We start from the raw sequence: 12819 nt of genomic DNA on the forward strand, positions 1-12819 counted from the left end.
GGGAATTCCCCCTTTTCTTTTTTAATGTACAGTCTATCACCTCCAGCATAATATTGAGTAGAAATGGTGATGGTGGGCATTCTTGTCTTATTTTTGGTTCTAAAGGAAAAAACAATTTTAACATTTCATTGTTTGTAGTATTAAGCCCCTAAGATGGTCCTCAAGGGTCCTCACCACTTAATATTCACACCCTTGAACAGTTTCCTCCTTCAATGAATCAGGGCTGGTTTCTGTGTCTGCCCCAACCAAAACAGCACTGACAAAAGCTTCTTTCAGGAACGCCACATTTTGCCCTTATCTTTATATAAGCCCTAAGAGGCCAGGTCCCTATGATAGTTAACTTTATGCAACAGTATTTGGTCAAATATCATTCTACATGTTTCTGTGACTTTGCATAAAGCAGACTACCCTCCGTAATGTGGGTGAGCTCATATCAATTGAAGGCTTAATAGAACAAACACTCCTTGAGCAAGAAGGAATTGTGCCAACAATTGGCCCTTGAACTTCAACTTATCCCCAGGTTGCTAGTCTGCTGGCCCACCCTGTAGATTTTAAATTTGCCAAGCCTCTGCAATTACATAAACCAACTCCTTAAAACCAGTCACTCTCTCTCTCCATATATGTGTATAGACAGATGATAGATAGTGGGTGCACGTGCACATCCTACGGATGCCGCTGCTTTAAAGAACCTGACTAATACAGCCCTTGATGAGAAAGCTGAGGCATCAGTGGAACTAAGAAAATAACTTCAGGAACTTTCTCATACTCTTAACTCGGGGCTTCCCTGGTGGCTCAGAGGGCAGAAACATCCACCTGCAATGCAGGAGACCTGAGTTCAGTCTCTGGATCAGGAAGATCCCCTAAAGAAGGGAATGGCAACCCACTCCAGTATTCTTGCCCGGAGAATTCCATGGCCAGAGGAGCCTGGAGGGGTGCTCATCACGGGGTCACAAAGAGTCGGACGTGACTGAGTGACTAACACACACAGTGCCCCTAAGTCACATCCCACAGGCAGCCATCCTTTGTCAATTCCTTTATGAGACACCATGGTGTGGGAGAAAAAGCTGGGTGAGATAAGGCTCAGGAGAAGCCCACATACGGCCTTGGGCAAGTCACCCCACTCTTTTCTGGAAAACAAAACAGCTGACTGGACCAGAGTCTGATACTCGCTACATGCTGCCCAGAGCCGACATCATTAGAAGATCCCAATCCCATTTTTTCCTACTGAAATCTGGAGGCAACCTATAGCTCTTTTAAACATTGAGCTCCTGATAGACCTTACCAATCAAAGTTGGTTCATAAGATCAAACCAATTGGAAACCCAGAGATTATTTGATCTCTAAAGCCCTCCACCAACCGAAATGAAATGAAGCCACCTCAATTGTGGTCACTGCTGGGCAGAGGAGTTGTTTGAAAGATAAAACTCAACACTCGACTGAAAGCGCCTGGGAAGGTAGAAGAACCTGGGAAGGGAACTCTGAAGAGGACGAAGTCTAGCTCTGTGTGCTGTACTTGCCACCCCCAAGCTCTCTTCACATGTTTCCCAGTCTTTCCTCTAGATCTGATCTAAAGCCCCAGCGTGTCTGCAGCCCCCCAGCCGTCCTTGCGCCAAGGCCCCCAAGGACCTTGCCGTGGTCCTTACACCAGCCGGCGTGTTTACCTCGGCTATGCTGATGGAGATGATGAACACAGGGGGCGGGAAGCAGTTCGCTCTTTCCAGGTATGTTCTTCGCACTGGTTCAGGAAGCATCCATTTTGAGACAATCCTGTGGACTTTTCTAGGCTTGAAGGGATCTTTATCTGCCCTGCCCTCTCTCACTTTCTCCTCTTCCAGCTCTTCCTTCATCTCTCTATCCATATTCAGATTCACATCCTCCTCTATCTCCAAATCATGAGCAGCAGCCATTGTCCTGGGTCCTCCTCCACCTGAAAGGAACAAGACTTTCAGGGGAAAACAGATGACCCCACAGTCTTCAGGCCGTAGCTCTTTCCTGGGCTCTCTGGCACAACCACCAGTTTCCAGTGCCTTCCCAGTGAGTCAGTAGAAGGTGGCTGAAGATCTGTTGCCCAGATACACGTAATATCCATACCCTCACCATCCGGGTATAATTGTGAAAAAGGACTAAGTTCTCCCCAGCTGAGGAAGAGGACTCCCCAGGGTCACTTATGGAATTACCTACTGTCATCACCAAAGGATGGACTGGAGCTTTGGGATGGCAGCTCCACCTCATACTCCCTTTCCTTCCCCTCTGCCGCTGACTCCCAAGGCAATTAGTGTAAGAGAGAGCTTTGCCACGAGGTGATGCATCTCAGAGTCTAAGCCACACGCATGCGTAACCCGAAGTCAGTTTTGACTAGCTTAAGTAAATAGTCTCCTCTCAGCTCTTAGTTTCATCTTGCTTCTACTCCCAAGCCAAACACAGGTCTCTAGTTTCCGATTTCGAATCAAAACTTATTTCATGACCATGAACTATGTATCAGGTACTATGCTGAGAGGTACTATGTATCAGGCACCCATTTTAGTTTTAAAAATTCTCCTCCCCTCAAAAAGGATTTAAAACCACATCTTCTCTTTTTGAATTACCAGTGTCCTTTCTAACATGCCACCACTGCCATTCTGTGGCACATGAGTTAAGTGGGCCACTGCTTGCTGGTCCTCCAGGTGCAGCGCTGCAACTCTCGCTAAAACACATCTTCCCAACAACTCTTTGACATCTGACACTCTTGGCTGAGTTCCTACTAATTTCTACACCCAGTATCCCCTTGAACTCAATCCTCAATATCTAGACACTCAAGCATTTATTCAACAGATACCTGTTGAACACCTACTATGTATCAGGCAGCCAATCCTATCCCAAAGTGTTTACAATGTCATGGAGGAGGCTGAGGTCAATAAAAATCACACAAATAATTGTGTAATTACAGCTGTGCTAAGAGACACCGAGCAGATGCCTAAGGCAGCATGTCTGTAACAGCGAGGCCTGAACTACATACCCCCTCCTCTCCACGTGCCATGGTGCTATCTGTACAGTCTTTCTCCTTTTGGTTTAGCTCTGTTATATGTTACTTCTGGTTGAACTACTTAATCAAATATTTTCATAGACCAAAAAAATGGGTGCTGCTGCTGCTTAGTCGCTTCAGTCGTGTCCAACTCTGTGCAACCCTATGGACTGCAGCCTGCCAGGCTCCTCAGTCCATAGGATTCCCCAGGCAGGAGTACTAGAGTGGGTTGCTGTGACCTCCTCTGGGGGCTCTTCCCAACCCAGGGATCGAACTCGGGTCTCCTGCATTGCAGGCAGATTCTCTACCACTGAGCCACCAGGGAAGCCCCTGGCAGGGATGGGGGAGGCTCAAATACATTAAAGAAAAAATAATGTTTCCAGACACTACACAGAGTACAATCCAATTTTTTTAAAGTAATGTATTGATATACAGGGAAAACATCTGGAGAATTAACCATGATTATATTTGCATGATGGTATTTCACTAGATTTTTGCCCTTTATGCAGGAGTGGGTCTACATTTTGTGTATGCTGAAGCTTAAACAATATGGGGGGAGGGCTCTTTGGGAAAAAAAAACATTAAATTAAAATTATAAAATAGAAAAACTATAAAAGTACTTGGGCTTCCCTGGTGGCTCAGACAGTAAAGCCTCTGCCTGCAGTGCGGGAGACCCAGGTTCAATCCCCGGGTTGGGAAGATCCCCTGGAGAAGGCAATGGCAACCCACTCCAGTACTCTTACCTGGAAAATTCCATGGACTGAGGAGCCTGGTGGGCTACAGTCCATGGGATCGCAAAGAATAGGACATGACTGAGCGACTTCACTTCACTTCTTCATAAAAGTACTTAGAGTGCTTCAGAAGAAGTCTGTGTAAGTAGAAATCTGAAGCTTAAGCTTTGTTAGCATCATAGATAACCCAGCCAAAACAATCTTAAAAAAGAACAAAACAGGAGGTACCGCATTCTCTGATTTCAAACTATAATTTAAAAAACTACAGTAATCAAAACAGTATGCTACTGGCACAAAAACAGATACAGAGCAAAGGAATTGAATAGAGAAGCCAGAAATGAACTCGCACCTATACGGGCAATTAACCCACGACAAAGGAAGCAAGAATATACAGTGGGGAAAAGATGGCATCACACCACATCCAAAAATAAACTCAAAATGGATTAAAGACTAAAATGTAAGAACTGAAACCATAAAACTTCTAGAAGAAAACACAGGCAACTCTTTGACATCAGTCTTAGCAATATCTTTTCTGGATATGTCTCCTCAGGAAAGGGAAACAAAAGCAAAAATAAACAAATGAGACTATATCATACTAAAAAACTTTTGCACAGCAAAGAAAACTACCAACAAAAGGAAAAGGCTGCCTACTGAATGGGAGGAGATATTTGCAAATGATAGATCTGACAAGGAGTTAATGTCCAAAATATACAAAGAACTCATAATACAACCCAACATAAAAAACAAACAACCCAATGGAAAAACGGTCAGAGGACCTGAATAGATACTTTTCCTATAAAGAAGACATACAGATGGCCAACAGACACATGAAAAGATGCACAGCACTAATCATCAGGGAAACACAATCAGAACCACAATGAGGGGAATTTCCTGGCATCTCAGTGGTTAGGACTCCACATTTTTCACTGCTGTGGGCCAGGTTCAATCCCTGGTTGGGAAAATAGATCCAACAAGTTATGTAGTGCAGCCAAAAACAAACAAAAAAAAACACAATGAGAATCACTTGACACCTGACAGAATGGCTGTTATCAAGAAAGACAACATAACAAGTGTTGGCCAGGATGCTGAGAAAAGAGAGCCTTCATGCACTGTTGGCAGAAATGTACATTGGTACAACCACTGTGGAAAATAGTACATGGTGGTGGTTTAGTCGCTAAGTTGGGTCCAACTCTTGAGACCCTGTGGACTATAGCCTGCCAGGCTCCTTTGTCCACAGAATTTCCCAGGCAAGAATACTGGAGATCCTTCTCCAGGGGATCTTCCTGACCCAGGGATCAAATCAGAGTCTCCTGCACTGAAGGTGGTTTCTTTACCAACTGAGCCACCAAAGAAGTCCATGGAAAACAGTATATGGATTTCAAAGAAAAGTAGAATTACCATTAGATCCAGAAATTCCATTTCTAGGCATTTATCCAAAGAAAATGAAAACGTACCTCTACGTTAAATGCTAAAGTATTTACAATAGCTAAGATATGGAAGCAATCTAAGTGTCCATCAATAGATGGATGGATAAAGAATATGTGGTATGCACACACACACGAATATTTCTCAGCTGTGAAAAAGAATAAAATCTTGCTATGCAACAACACGGATGGACTGAAAGGGTATTATGCTAAGAGAAATGAGTCAGGCAGAGAAAGACAAATGCTGTATGATTTCATCTATATGGGTAATCTAAAAACACGTGAACAAGCACAAGCAAACAGAAACAGAGTCATACATACAGAGAGCAAACAGGTTCCTGCCAGAGAGGAGGAGGTTGGGAGGAGGTAAGAAAAAGATGGGAGGCAAAGAGGTGCGTTTCAGTTACAAAATAAATGTCAAGGGAATAAAATGGAGTGTGGGGAATACAGTCAATAACAGTGTAACAGCTATGTATGGTGACAGATGACAACTAGACTTTTCATGGCGATCATTTTGAAATGTACAGAAATAACAAATCACTATGCTGTATACCAGGAAGTAACAGTGTTATGGGTCAATTATTTCAAAAAGAAATAAAGTCATAGAAATAAAGATCAGCCGCATCAGATATACGTGACTACCAAAGGTGGGGGTGGGAAGGGGAATTAGATGAAGCTGGTGGGCTGCCGTCTATGGGGTCGCACAGAGTCAGACACGACTGAAGCGACTCAGCAGCAGCAGCAGCAGTCAAAAGGTACAAATTCCTGCTGCTGCCGCTCACTCAGTTGTGTCCGACTCTGCGATCCCATGGACTGTAGCCTGCCAGGCTCCTCTATCCGTGGGATTCTCCCAGAAATAATACTGGAGTGGGGTGTCATATACTCCTCCAGGGGGATCTTCCCAGCCCAGGGATCGAACCCACATCTCTTAGGTCTCCTGTGGTTATAAGATACACATGTAATAAGGATGTAACAGTACAACATCATGAAGATAATTAACACTGCTGTACATTATAAATGCAAGTTAGGAGAATAAATCCCAATAGTTCTCATCATGAAGAAAAAAAATTTTTTTCTATTTCTTTAATGTTGTGTCTATATGAAATGATGGATGCTCACTAAACGTATTGTGTTAATCATTTCATGATATATGTAAGTTGTACAACAATCATTATGTTGTACACCTTAAACTTAAAAAAAAAAAGATATAATAAAAACAGAGCCCTATGTATGAGACCTTTTCTGGACACTAAAGTCTCAAGCACTGTACTATTTCTTCCCTCCCCTTGTGGATCAATGTCTTGAAGGATGAGTTTGTACCCACTAAATACCTTGTCATCTGCAACCATGATCGAAACTGCTCTGCTAGATTATGCCCTTTAAATAAATCAAATTCTGTTGTAATGTGAGTTCTAACGAAATGTGCAGAGCAGACCAGTCTCTTCAAAGCACATCCTCATGCAAATTCTCACGTACTCCTCTGAACAATCTGGGAAGAAAAGCAAGCAATACATTCCCAATTCTCACCTTCCACTTTCCTAACTGAGCTTCCTGTTGAAAACCCTTCATCCCTGCCTTTCATCCCAACCACATTCCACTGGCTGACTTCTTTTTCCTACTACCCAGCCACAGGCATCCCCTCTGCGCACTTCAGCAACAATGTCCTCCTGCAACTGGCCTTCTCTAACTTGGTGGGAAAAGGCAGTGTCAAGGTCACTAAAGGGCGGGTACACAGGCTAGACAGACCTGGGCAAAGGCCATGTCTTATTTTTATATGCCACCCCAGTAAATAGCCCTGGATCTGGGACTGTGAGCCATAGAATGGGAGCTTCAAGGGGTGGGAGACAGGGGGAATGGAGAAGTTTATGTTTAATGGGTACAGAGTTTCGGTTTGGGAAGATGAAAAAGTTTGGGAGATGGATGATGGTAATGGCTGTACAATAATGTGAATGCTATGAATTAGTTATATACTTAAAAACAGTTAAAATGGTAAATTTTATGTGTATTTTACCGCACACACAAACTAAACAATAATATTAAATTTTCAAGGTCACTGTAAAGACTAGATAGAATATAGTTTGTCATTCAGTTCAGTTCAGTTCAGTCGCTCAGTCGTGTCTGACTCTCCACGACCCCATGAATTACAGCACGCCAGGCCTCCCTGTCCATCACCAACTCCCGGAGTACACTCAAACTCATGTCCACAGAGTCGGTGATGCCATCCAGCCATCTCATTCTCCGTCGTCCCCTTCTCCTCCCGCCCCCAACCTTTCCCAGCATCAGAGTCTTTTCCAGTGAGTCAACTCGTCGCATGAGGTGGCCAAAGTATTGCAGTTTCAGCTTTAGCATCAGTCCCTCCAATGAACATCCAGGATTGATCTCCTTTAGAATGGACTGGTTGGATCTCCTTGCAGTATAAGGGACTCTCAAGAGTCTTCTCCAACACCACAGTTCAAAAGCATCAATTCTTCGGCGATCAGCTTTCTTCACAGTCCAACTTTCACATCCATACATGACCACGGGAAAAACCATTGCCTTGACTAGACGGACCTTGGTTGGCAAAGTAATGTCTCTGCTTTTTAATATACTATCAAGGTTGGTCATAACTTTCCTTCCAAGGAGTAAGCATCTTTTAATTTCATGGCTGCAATCAGCATCTGCAGTGATTTTGGAGCCCAAAAAAATAAAGTCTGACACTGTTTCCACTGTTTTTCCATCTATTTCCCATGAAGTGGTGGGACCAGATGCCATGATCTTCGTTTTCTGAATGTTGAGCTTCAAACCAACCTTTTCACTCTCCTCTTTCACTTTCATCAAGAGGCTTTTGAGTTCCTCTTCACTTTCTGCCATAAGGGTAGTATCATCTGCATATCTGAGGTTATTGATATTTCTCCCAGCAATCTTGATTCCAGCTTGTGCTTCTTCCAGCCCAGCATTCCTCATGATGTACTCTGCATATAAGTTAAATAAGCAAGGTGACAATATACAGCCTTGACGTACTCCTTTTCCTATTTGGAACCAGTCTGTTGTTCCATGTCCAGTTCTAACTGTTGCTTCCTGACCTGCATACAGGTTTCTCAAGAGGCAGGTCAGGTGGTCTGGGATTCCCATCTCTTTCAGAATGTTCCACAGTTTATTGTGATCCACACAGTCAAAGGCTTTGGCATAGTCAATGAAGCAGAAATAGATGTTTTTCTGAAACTCTCTTGCTTTCTCCATGATCCAGCGGATGTTGGCAATTTGATCTCTGGTGCCTCTGCCTTTTCTAAAACCTGTTTGAACATCTGGGAGTTCACGGTTTACATATTGCTGAAGCCTGGCTTGGAGAATTTTGAGCATGACTTTACTAGCGTGTGAGATGAGTGCAATTGTGCGGTAGTTTGAGCATTCTTTGGCATTGCCTTTCTTTGGGATTGGAATGAAGACTGACCTCTTCCAGTCCTGTGGCCAGCACTGAGTTTTCCAAATCTGCTGGCATATTGAGTGCAGCACTTTCACAGCATCATCTTTCAAGACTTGAAATAGTTCAACTGGAATTCCATCACCTCCACTAGCTTTGTTAGTAGTGATGCTTTCTAAGGCCCACTTGACTTCACATTCCAAGTTTGTCATTAGCATGTGCTTAATCAACAATACCCAATGTTACTGACATTTTCAGCCTAATCCAGTGTATCTAAACTTCCTCTTATGCACGTGCTCAGATGCTCAGTCGTGTCTGGCTCTTTACGACCCCATGGAGTATAGCCCAGCAGGCTCCTCTGTCCATGGGATTATCCCAGCAAGAATACTGAAGTAGGGTGCCATTTCCTTCTCCGGGGGAACTTCTGACCGAGGGATCAAACCCAGGTTTCTTATGTCTCCTGCACTGGAAGTGGCACATCTTCCCAGGTGGTACCACTAGCACCACCTGGGAGGCCCCTCTAAGTTTTTCACTGGAATTTTCTTTTTTGGGGGGGTGGAGGGCCACATAGAGCAGCATGCGGGATCTTAGTTCCCTAACCAGGGATCGAACCCAGGCCCCTTGCAGTGGAAGCACAAAGTCCTAACCACTGGACGGGCAGGGAAGTCCCTAAAATTAACCATTTTAAAGTATACAATTCAGTAGCATTAAATACATTTAGAGTGCTGTATAACCATCACCACACTATCTATTTTCAAAAATTTTTCATCACCCCAGACAAAACTACTCAGTAAGAAGTCACTTCCCTCTTGCTCCATCCCTGCAGCCTCAGGCAACCATTAATCTGCTTTTGGTCTCTATGGATTTACCTATTCTAGATATTTCATATAAATGGAATTATAAAATATGTGGCCTTTTGAGCCTGGCTTCTTTCACTTAAAGTCTTCAAGGTTCATCCATGCTGTAGCATGTGTCAGCACATCATTCCTTATGGCTGAATAATATTGCACTGTATAGATAAATAAATAAAACTTCACTGTTCATCCATTCATGGGTTTAAGGGCATTTGGATTGATTCCACCTTTTGGCTACTGTGAACAGAGCTGCTATGAATATCCCGATACAAGTTTGTATTAAATACATGTTTTCAATTCTTTCAGGTATATACCTAAGAGTGGAATTGCTGGGTCATATGGTAATTCTGTGTTTAATTTATCAGGAAATCTTCAGATCCCATTTTAAAGTGGTTAAGACTCTGCGCTTCCACTGCAGGGGACACAAGTTTGATCCCTGTTTGGGAAACATAAGATCCCGCAAGCCAAGTAATGAGGTGGAAAAAAAAAAATTAAAGTGGGGGTAAGGATAGCACTTACTTCATAACATCTTTAATTGTTTTTTTATTGCAGTATAGTTGATTACAGTGTTGTGCCAATCTCTGCTGTGCAGCAAAGTGACTCAGTTGTACACGTATAGACATCCTTTTACTTGTATTATTCTTTATGATGGCTTATCACAGGATATTGATTACAGCTTCCTGTGTTACATAGGAGGCCCTTGTTGTTTATCCATTCTAAATTCAATAGTTTGCATCTAGCAGCCCCACCTCATAGCACTTTGGGAAAGATTATTTGAGATAACGCATATAAAGCCTTAGAAAAGTTCTGGCACACAGTAAACATGCCTTAATTATTAGTCTTATCGGCTATGGATGGATGAGTGGGTATGTGGATAGGCAGATAGATGGCTAGAAGGAAGGGTGGGACTGAGTCTGGGGTCTATTTTCACACTGCAAGTTACTAGGAATTAGGTCACATTTATTTTTTTTTCAAATGCATTCCATTAGGCAAGTTTGCACATTATAATAGATTATAGTTAATAAATTTAAGGAAGTCACCTTTTATTACTTTTTTCCCAGTAACTTTGCTGAAAATAAAGGCTGCTTCTCTCACAGTCACCCAGTCTCCGAGGGTCAGACTCGTAAGTGTATAGAAATAACTATTGGGTTGGCCAAATATTTCATTCAGGCTTTTTGCAATGTTTTGTGGAAAACCTGGATGAACTTTTTGGCCAATCTAGTATTTTATTAATTTTCCTTGCATATTGATGATTATCTCTAGTTTGTTTCATGTCTCATAAATGGCAAAACAAAGTATGGATTTAAGATCAGCAGCTCTTAAATGCAAATACTAAGGCACTTTTAACTTATGTAAACCCAGGGCGAATTCATGTCAAGTATGGCAAAACCAACCAATATAATATTGTAAAATAATTTGCCTCCAATAAAAAATAAATTAATTACCAAAAAATAAAAATAAATAAATAAATAAAAGAAGTTCAGGGACTCCCTGGTGGTCCAGTGGCTAGGACTCCACACTCTCAATGCAGGGGGCCTGCGTTCAATCCCTGGTCAGGGAACTAGATCCCACATGCCACAGCTGAGACTCGGTGCAGCAAAATAAATAACTAAATATTTTTTTAAAAAATAAGTTCAAGTAGGAGTGATTAACATTTTGTTTATAAGCCCTAGTCATACATGATCATTTCACGAGGAAATAAAATTCCACATTGTTAATAACACAACTTTATATCTATAAAAGGGCTTCCCTGGTGGCTTAGACAGTAAAGAATCTGCCTGCAATGTGGGAGACCCACGTTAAATCCCTGAGTTGTAAAGATCCCCTGCAGAAAGGAATGACAACCCACTCATGGACAGAGGAGACTGGCGGGCTACAGTCCATGGGGTCACAAAGAGTCAGACACAACTGAGTGACTAACACACACACACACACACACACACACACCCCTATAAAAAGAGCTAGAAAAACAAGGATTACATTTCTCCCCCAATTTTTTCTCTTTTTTACAGACTTCAAAATTTCCAGAAACTTTATGACCTCAAGGCCATTTGATTTATTTTAGTGAAATATATTTCCTGTGTTGCAAAAGTATCTGACCCATTCAGTTTAGCTGAGCTCACTGTCTGCTTTCTTCCTTGGTATCTGCGTGTGTATTAGTCACTCAGTCGTGTTCAACTCTTCGCAACCCCATGGACTGTAGCCCACCAGGCTCCTCTGTCCATGGGATTCCCCAGGCAAGAATACTGGAGTGGGTGGCCACTCCCTTCTCCAGGGGATCTTCCCAACCCAGGGATCGAACCCAGGTCTCCTGCATTGCAGGCAGATTCTTTACTGTCTGAGTTACCAGGGAAGACCTTCTTCTTTGGTACATGCAGTAAAGGGATCTGACATCTAGGTCTACCTAGTATAGCAGATTCTAGAAATAGATGAACATGTCGGTAGAGATGGTTACATTTTGTTTTGATCTCTCTTCTCAAACCCTATCATGCTCTGACTTCCGTACCTGTCTGTGTGCCTGTTGCATGAATATAGAGGCCTCACTCTGGTTCATCTCCACAGGTGCTGCTTCTCGTCTGACATTCCCTGTCCCTCCCACTCCTGTTTACCTTCTGCTCCCGCAGCTGAATTTCTGAGCTCAATTCACCACCATGGAAACACTACTGACCAGACTGGCGACAATGAAAAACACTGATCCATACTTATGAGGCTATATGGAAATGGGTGCCATTTATGAGGTATAATTGATGCAGGCTTTTCACAAGGCAATTGGGCAGTTTCTATAAAATATGAAACTCATATACCTTTCAACAGTCTTATTCTACTTCTAGAAATGTATTTGAGCAAGTACTCAAGGCTATCGTTCAAAGATGTTCAGAGCAGAACTATTTAGAGTAGTGAAAAATTACAAAGAACCTTATAAAGTACTTTAATCAGGTTGTATTTTCTGACAGTTCTACTTCCTTATACTGTGCTGAAATCTGCTCACCAGCACTTCCTGGATCAAAGGTTCCCCTCTCCAGGGCCTCACAAAGCAAGTATAAGCTAGGGTCATGTCATTAATCATGAGGGTGTAGCCTATATAGGCCATGGGTTCTATAAGTCAAAGTTGGGATAGATAATCTGAATTTTCTAGATTACCATAATTTTCAGAGGCTCAGTGCATAGCACAAGATCTCAAAACAAGTCAGCAATGGTTACAATACATTATAGTCTCAGAAATATAAAAACATCTACAGCTATCAAATTATTTACTTGGTCACTCTCATCACGATGTTACTCATGGAGTGAATTGTTTACTACATTGACTGCTTCCTTATTCATTAAGCAAAGATGATGCAGGTTTCTTAAGCTTTCTTGACTTGATATTATGCCTCAGCTCCTACCTTTTATCTGCAGCAAGTGGCTGT

The 12819-nt window shown here is 42.5% G+C and overlaps 1 protein-coding gene across 3 annotated transcripts in view; it reads right to left on the minus strand.

Moving 5' to 3' along the window:
* The window catches only part of RHBDL2 (rhomboid like 2), a 54478-nt gene that overhangs the window by 27989 nt on the left and 13670 nt on the right, over positions 1–12819 (minus strand). For all 3 annotated transcript variants that reach the window (XM_055401841.2, XM_055401842.2, XM_055401840.2), the window contains one exon: positions 1661–1926. In XM_055401841.2, coding sequence (XP_055257816.1) covers positions 1661–1906 — 246 coding nt within the window. In that variant the 5' untranslated portion in view covers positions 1907–1926. The remainder of the gene's footprint in view (positions 1–1660; positions 1927–12819) is intronic.

The sequence above is a fragment of the Moschus berezovskii genome, chromosome 4 (genome assembly GCF_049115385.1).
Source record: "Moschus berezovskii isolate FMDL1 chromosome 4, NW_MosBer_1.0, whole genome shotgun sequence".
Classification (NCBI taxonomy): Eukaryota; Metazoa; Chordata; class Mammalia; order Artiodactyla; family Moschidae; genus Moschus; species Moschus berezovskii.